Source organism: Chanos chanos, chromosome 8 (genome assembly GCF_902362185.1).
Source record: "Chanos chanos chromosome 8, fChaCha1.1, whole genome shotgun sequence".
In the NCBI taxonomy this organism is placed as follows: Eukaryota; Metazoa; Chordata; class Actinopteri; order Gonorynchiformes; family Chanidae; genus Chanos; species Chanos chanos.
Genome location: NC_044502.1, coordinates 38079853 through 38087311, shown reverse-complemented (window position 1 = coordinate 38087311; position 7459 = coordinate 38079853). Strand labels below are relative to the sequence as shown.

The 7459-nt window shown below is 38.1% G+C and overlaps 2 protein-coding genes across 2 annotated transcripts; one reads left to right on the top strand and one right to left on the bottom strand.

Moving 5' to 3' along the window:
• Positions 1-201: 201 nt before the first annotated feature.
• On the bottom strand, positions 202-1163 carry LOC115819678 (type-4 ice-structuring protein LS-12-like). Its single transcript, XM_030783180.1, has 3 exons — positions 1112-1163; positions 744-870; positions 202-427 (listed from the first exon to the last, which is right to left on the bottom strand). Exons 1-3 carry the CDS (start codon positions 1161-1163, stop codon positions 202-204), a joined length of 405 nt encoding a protein of 134 aa, XP_030639040.1.
• A 2737-nt stretch (positions 1164-3900) lies between these two features.
• rbm8a (RNA binding motif protein 8A) lies at positions 3901-7273 on the top strand. Its single transcript, XM_030781362.1, has 6 exons — positions 3901-3985; positions 4602-4661; positions 4757-4834; positions 5892-6028; positions 6403-6539; positions 6782-7273. The coding sequence occupies exons 1-6, from the start codon at positions 3919-3921 to the stop codon at positions 6825-6827; spliced, it is 525 nt and encodes a 174-aa protein (XP_030637222.1). The 5' UTR covers positions 3901-3918; the 3' UTR covers positions 6828-7273.
• The last annotated feature ends 186 nt before the right edge of the window (positions 7274-7459 follow it).

The window sequence follows — 7459 nt, the reverse complement described above, 5'->3', positions numbered from 1 at the left end:
ACTACTGCCCAAAAACTATATCTCTATAATGGATGAGAGTATTATAAACTACGACAGACATTATTGTCTATGATGTCCATAGCCGGTTTAATCTAAAGTACTAAAGAGTTTGACAAGCACCACACAAAGCACTTTTATCCCTTTTATTAGTTCAAACAAACATTTGAACAGATGGATTCACAGGGAAGTCGACTTTGTTCTTTACTGGGAAGGAGCAGGCAGGATAGCCTTGGTCTGGTCCACCACAAATTTTAGGACATCCTCGACCTGACTCTGGACCAGGCTGGCGTAGGGAGCGAGCTGGGCCTGGACGGAGTCAGCAATGGGTTTGATCTGCTCCTCAAGGTTTCCAGAGAGTGGTTTCAGCTGCTCCTGGAGCTTTTCAACCATTGGCTGCAGCTTAGCTTTGCTCTCCTCAAAGTAAGCCCTGTAGGAGAAATAAGCAAAATTTAACGTGTCTTCCCAAAAATCCACAAACGGATGCTAAATTAAATTTATGATTAAAATGAAAGATCTGACCAGCATAGAGTTAACGTAAAATTCTCATTACAAGGCTTTTCTACGTGATCTCAAGTAAAGTGGAAAAAAATGGACGTTTAAAGGACATTTAAAAGTATGTAAACATATATATTGGATAGTTAAACCTGAATCCACATAACACAACATTTATTTTCTTGCTCAACTACAATGAGCAGCAAGGTTCACTAAAATGTCTTCATATTGAGTATTGTTCACAAGCTTACTTGGCCTTGTTAGCCAGCTCAGGGGCATCTGCACTCTTCAGAGTCTCAAGCAGACCCTCAAAGTATTGGGTGATCTTCTCAAGTTCTGCGGGAGCCTCACGCTTCACCACAGACATGGACTCAGTGCCTTAAAAAGAGGACAATTTACTAACCCTCCATGCTTTTCCATGATAACAGAGTCATCAGTTGTCATTATTAATAAATGTCACGTAGTTCAAACAAATGCATGCTATTAAATGTGAAGGATAGTCTTTTTTTTTTTTTTTTTGGTGTAATAATGTGAAAATATTCACTCTGGATCACAATACACAGAGCTCTCACAGCAGCACAGAGAGGCTTAAATTTCATTTTAAAAGATTATTTCTTACCATGAGCAATAGCCAGGACAACAACAAGGGCTGCAATCAGAGAGAACTTCATGGTGGCTAGTTGAGAACCAGATGCCTATTGGTGAAGAAGGCAAATATTTCAAAGCGCGGTTTATGGTACACTAATGTACCTGTGAAACACAATAAATATATATATTTTCGACAGAAACATTGTTTTTCCATGCTGTTATTTTTCCAGAGATTCCTGGAAAGTCTAAGCTATGTCACTATTGTAAAGACATTTCTGAATGCTTTTTGGCGAAAATCGTCTCCTCTCAACACATTCCAGAACAATAACTTGAGAAAGGGAGACAGCTTACCTTCACTCCTGATGTTCTTGGACCGAATGGTACCTTACCCAAGCTGCTGCTGGCTTTTATAGTCCTCAAAACAAATGAGGAATCCAGCAGGTCAAAGGGTGATCAGGAGATAGTTGATGTAATCACTGCAATGTACAAATGATGAGTTGGCGAACCTTGAGGCCTCATCTGCTATTTCAGTATTCAACTCAAAGTTCATATGTGTATCTGTGTAAGATGATAAGTTGATTAATGTAAATCAGCCTGTAGACATTCTCTTTAGGAAAGAACATTGCAATTTTAGAGAAAACACATGGTCTGCAGCAGCTGAGAAACTGAAAAAAAAAACAACCCACACTTAGCAACCACTTAAGTGTGTGTGAGCCTCTCTGAATAAAGCATTAAGTTCCAACAGCAAAATATTGCTTAAAACAAATGTGTTCAACATGCATTTAAAAGTGGTAAAAAAAATGCTGTAACAAACAGCTCTATACACCGTCTAGGGAGTTCTGGTTCTCGTTTAGATATTTTATTTGCTTTATGTTGTATTTCCATTTACAAATGTTTCAAAACATGATGAAATCCAGTAGAATTCTTTTGACAATTTTACACAGGCTAAAAACCTTTTTTTTTTTTCAAGGAAGTACATCTGTTATTACTCTGCAAAGTCTGCATCAGAAAAAGCAAAAATCCTTTTGTTTATAACATATGGGGAAAATCACTTTGTTAAAGCAGAAGCAGAGCACTGCAGTGCGAGTCATTGTTTCATTACAGATAAACTTATCATTTTATGGGACCTTGGAAGACAGAGTCACCATTATGCATTGTTTCACCTGAACTATATAATTTAATGCACTTTCTTTTTAATTTATTCATTTTTTTCATGAACACAGATTTTATTTTCAGAGATATAGTAAATATTCTCAACATACAGCATGACATAAGTCACCAGGTAGCGCATTCTTCTCCCTACATATGATAAACAAATTCCTGTCCCATCTTTTAGACACTGACTGACCATTTTTCTCTTCTGTGTGATTTCATGATATGTTTTATTATTATAGCAATTAATGCTAATTTACTCTTCATTCATCTAATGTCTATATCAAAAGCCATATGACAGTGCTGAAGCATTTACAATGCTTTGTATGCTAGTTTAAGATTCATTCGGTCAAAGTTTGTCCAACAACACTGAGTCCACATCACACCATTTCACAGCACTGACAACACATTAGAACTGGTTTATCTAAAGATTTATTGAGTATTTTGCCTGCTCTGATTGTATTCTACTGGAATCTAACAAAGTGGCAACACAACAAAAATTTATAGTCTGCCACAAATGAATGGTCAAATAAAGAGAGAATTGTAAATAATTCACCAAAGTGAATCTGTTAGATGTACCACACTTTGTTTTCAGTTTTTCTGTTGTATGCCCTGGTTTTGATCTATTTGCATCAGTTAAAACAGCTAAAATGTAACTAAACCACCATCGTTAGAACCTTACAGTGAGCATTTGTCTGTATGCATACAACAAATTTGGAAGAGCCTTTGGTGGTCTTAGTATATATACTGTTATTTAGTCCTGCAAGTTGACCCAGTTTAGTTGGATGTCACCATGAGGAATCTTAAAAAGAGAGAGAGGGAGAGAGAGAGAGACAGACAGACAGACAGACAGACAGACAGACAGAGAGAACAACCAACATTTTCTTTCCTTTTCTGTTGAGAAGAAATATGGCAGACATATGGAAAATATAGAAAATGGTGTATTAATGTGAGGCATAATATCAGCATTATCTGGGCTCATAGCTGCTATGGTGATAAAATGGGACAAATAAAAAGAATGGGCCTTGGACAATATAATGTAAAATATGTTAAATATCATACAAAAATTAGTGCATCTGATAGTTTAAAGGTCTGTATCATGGCAAAGAATTTAGCATTGTTGCAGCAGGACAGAGGAGGAAAAAAACCAATCATGTCTTAGTTATCAGGGTTGCTGATAAGCATGAGCCAACGTATATGATATCAGGCAGCAGTTGAAGGGCTGAAGTTCTATAGGCTGAGATCAGGTCATTATAGGTGGGTGACAAGTCCATCGAGGGCAGGAGAATTCTGAGATAGGCCGAGCAGGCCAGAGTCCTTATGCTGAGTTCACATCTTTGCAGATGTTGTATATAGTATATGTACAAAATACATGTCTGAAATGGGGAAACTTCTCTGAAAATAATGCGCCATTGTCGTGGTCATACACTGTCCTCAAGAAGTAGCTAAAGAACTGCAGAATCAAAAAGAAAATTTGAGACAAGCTTAGTTTTTTATTAAATTGTTCTCAATAGGTTGTCATGTAAAGATGAGGCTAAAACCGTTCTTTTGTCAATGTGGTTTCAGGTAACCGTCAATCCTGTAGATGGCAGCATTATGTTTAGAGATGTTAAGTCATCCTTTAAAACAAGAAAAGTACGCAAGCGCGCGCACACGTTCTTTCCTCTAACACAGATCACAGACATCATGGCGGACGTATTAGATCTTCATGAAGCTGGAGGCGAAGACTTTCCTATGGACGAGGATGGTGATGGTAGGGTTTCAGTAATTTCATATGTGTTATATTAAAAACGGGGAGTGCTGTGTATGGCTGTGAAATAACTTTGCTGCAGCAAAATGGGCGCCCAGGAATTCACCAAATTGGCCGCTAACCTAACGTGGCTAGCTAACTGGTTAGCTGAGCTAACAGCCGTTCCCGCGGAACACAAGCTGGAGTACTTTGTAGCGCTCTATTATCAGAAATGTTGACATTGGCTATTTGTACGGTTCGCCGATCGCAGAACACGAAGAGCGTTGTGATGGCTAACATGTGAACATTGGTCTTGACTCACAATTGAAATAAGCCGTCTTGCCAGACCTCAGTGGGACACGGGAATAGGAGGAAAGGGAAAGAAAGCTAGCTATCTAGGTAGCTACTGCTGAAAATCTTTGGATATTGTGCGGCCTAGCTAAGCTAAGAAGCTAACAATGTACCGTTGAACTTGCTTGCTATCGGTAGCACAGAATGTGTTTTGGCTCACATTCCCCTGTGCTTAGGGAATTTAAGCGTTTCGTCATCTACGACTGTAAGAAGATTTACGAACCGACTCATTCTTCTTTTTAGAAACTTGATATTAATTATGTCGTCTATCCCTCAATCGTCATTTCAGAGAGCATCCACAAGCTGAAAGAAAAAGCAAAGAAGAGAAAGGGTCGCGGTTTTGGTTCTGGTAAGTCACGTGTGAATAACTCCCCCTAAAAACATGCATTACATTCCACATAACTATCCGATTCTGATGCTTGTTTTTTCATTGTTCTGTTCTAGAGGAAGGTGCGAGGTCCAGAGTGAGAGAGGACTATGACACAGTCGAGCAGGACGGAGATGAGCCTGGCCCACAGAGATGTAAGTTGAGCTTTGCTAATGTGTTATCAGCAGAAAACACTAAACTACTTTTTTTTTTTTTCATAATTCAAATTATGTTTGAATTGATACATTGACTTTCACTGTACTATGAGCATCCCTCCTGATTTCCGTCAACCGATCCTTGCAGTCACATACATATTTGATTTTAATCACTTAATAAGGGAAGATGATTGTATTTTGGTAATTGGGAAAATTAAAGAGAGAGAGAGAGAGAGAGAAAAATTAATTATGAAAGCATCCCTATTCTTTTGTTTTTATTCTGATAACAGTTTTGTATTGGCAGCTCTTATGGCTCTTTTAACCATCTGTGTGAACATGGTACATATCAGTAGGCCACTGTGTGATGTGGAGTTCAGGCAGCTGTGCTGAAAGCTATGCTTATTCTTTTTTGTTGCAGTTACACTGGTATGCTGATATCAGCGACTCTCTTGTTAGAGCTTTATAAACGTTAGCAATATCTGTAGTGTAATTGTTTATGCTTTCACTATGGTAGAATGAGTTGAGTTTGTGGTAATTTGCAGTTGTGTAAAAGCAGTTTGTGTATGAATAGCATCTTTTTTATGGATGTATAACTCATTATGTAGTCACATGTAACATGTGCCAAATTGAAGTTTCACAAATTTTTGTTATTTCCAATGTGTCCAGTCTCCAGTGCAGGGTGGTGGGCTTGTTTACTCAAACGTTTGCTTAGATTTTTTATGTGCATGTGCTCAAATGTGAAATGTTTATTAAGGTAACAAACAGATGAAAATGTTCTATTGCCCTTCTAGAGTGTGTGTGAGTGGGGGGTGTAGCATACTCACTTGTTGTTGGTATGAAAATAAGTAAGCATTGTTTTGACTTTTGAAGCTGACTGAGCTCTTGTTGAACATGTAGAGCTGTTCCGAATCTGATCATCCAAGTGACATTCTGTGGACATGAAAATGTAAAAATTGTGTTAAAGGAATATTGTTTGCATTATTACATCTGTCATGTTAGTTAAAAAGCAGTATAGATTTAACAAATACCCTCTGTTCATTTGATCATGTCTCATCAGCTGTTGAAGGATGGATTCTGTTTGTTACTGGAGTCCATGAGGAGGCCACTGAAGAAGACATCCATGACAAATTTGCAGAGTACGGAGAAATCAAGAATTTACATTTAAACTTGGACAGAAGAACAGGCTACCTGAAGGTGGGGCTATACACCATGCAAAAAATGCCATATGAAATATTCGTTACAACTAGAGTTTAATTTGCTATTTGGACAAATGTCTTCTCATGGTTACATCCACAAGATGGTAGTATTGTACCAAGAAATATTTTTCACCAAATTATTTTGAGTACTCTATTTTTTTCCCAATATCAGTGAATAATCAGCCTCCCTCCTAGAGAACCACTGTACGGGCTTCTTGTCCAAGCTTGATGCTTAGACATGCCCAATTCAATCAAACATGGTTTCCAGTCAGCTTTTGCGTTACAGTGAGATTTCCCGGGTTGGGGCTTCTAATTTTGATTGAAAGGAGGATGAATGAATACCAATGAGTACTACTACTATGTTTCTTACAGGGATATGCACTGGTGGAATACGAGACATATAAGGAAGCACAGGCTGCCATGGAAGGGCTGAATGGCCAAGACTTAATGGGTCAACCAATCAGTGTAGACTGGGGCTTTGTGAGGGGACCACCCAAAAGCAAAAGGAGGTCAGTATACTCACACTGTTTCATGCTAGAAATAGTGAGAATTTGATTTTGCTTTTGTTGTATGGCGTTTAACCTCGGAGGCCTTGAATTGTTAATGACTTGAAGGTTGAAGAGGCAGTAGTTTGGTTCCCATGCGTCTGTTGTGTCTCAAGAAACTGAATTGCATTTTTCTTACATGACTTAACTGTAACTGACTAGAAAAGTGTTAAATTACAGAGGTCTAACTTTCAATCTCTGTGCAGGGGTGGACGAAGACGCAGTCGGAGTCCTGATAGAAGGCGGCGCTGATCTAATTATATGTCTGCCACATCTTCTGTCAACTATGTGAATCAGTCATGAGTGCAAAAACCGGTGTTAACTGCATTATAGGCCTCTAAATCTCTGTACAGAGTAATTTTACTGCTCTTTCCCTGGTGCATTCTGTGTTCCTCCTATCTCTTTCTCTGGATTTTCTCTGTTGGATTGTTGGGTTAGCCTGGCTTTCGCCTTGAAGTAATGTTTTTCTTTTTTGTAATGGAGAATAGCAGGACCTGCTATAGAATTGAAAAGCTAGAGACCCTATCTGAACTGTATTTTGGTTCCTTGTTTTACAGATTTTGTACAATATTCATATTTTGAACATTCATGCAGGTGCCCTTGACGTTACTATAGCCGAAATTTAAACCTACAAGCTCAGTCATTTGTTTTTGATGGTGGTGATTTGTACCTTTCCAATAAATGGTTTGAATCAAGAATTTTCTGCTTATAGAATTTTATTTAAAAATTTCCCATTGTATCAATCGCAATTCATAAACTGGATGCCTTACTGATTTAAACTCTTGCATAGCAGAAATCGCTCTAAGGAATTTCATGATATGGGCATCTTCTTATTTACACTAATGGTGTTACATGAGTTTCTTTATTTTAATCAGAGAATATGG

What these genes read in the sequence shown, in the direction of transcription:
- LOC115819678 (XM_030783180.1), bottom strand. Translation starts at nt 1,163, where the DNA reads ATGAAGTTCTCTCTGATTGCAGCCCTTGTTGTTGTCCTGGCTATTGCT. An exon ending in TGTCCTGGCTATTGCTCATG is followed by an intron (nt 871 to 1,111) that starts GTAAGAAATAAT and finishes CCTCTTTTTAAG; the next exon opens with GCACTGAGTCCATGTCTGTG. An exon ending in GAGCTGGCTAACAAGGCCAA is followed by an intron (nt 428 to 743) that starts GTAAGCTTGTGA and finishes TTTCTCCTACAG; the next exon opens with GGCTTACTTTGAGGAGAGCA.
- rbm8a (XM_030781362.1), top strand. Translation starts at nt 3,919, where the DNA reads ATGGCGGACGTATTAGATCTTCATGAAGCTGGAGGCGAAGACTTTCCT. An exon ending in TATGGACGAGGATGGTGATG is followed by an intron (nt 3,986 to 4,601) that starts GTAGGGTTTCAG and finishes TCGTCATTTCAG; the next exon opens with AGAGCATCCACAAGCTGAAA. An exon ending in GGGTCGCGGTTTTGGTTCTG is followed by an intron (nt 4,662 to 4,756) that starts GTAAGTCACGTG and finishes GTTCTGTTCTAG; the next exon opens with AGGAAGGTGCGAGGTCCAGA.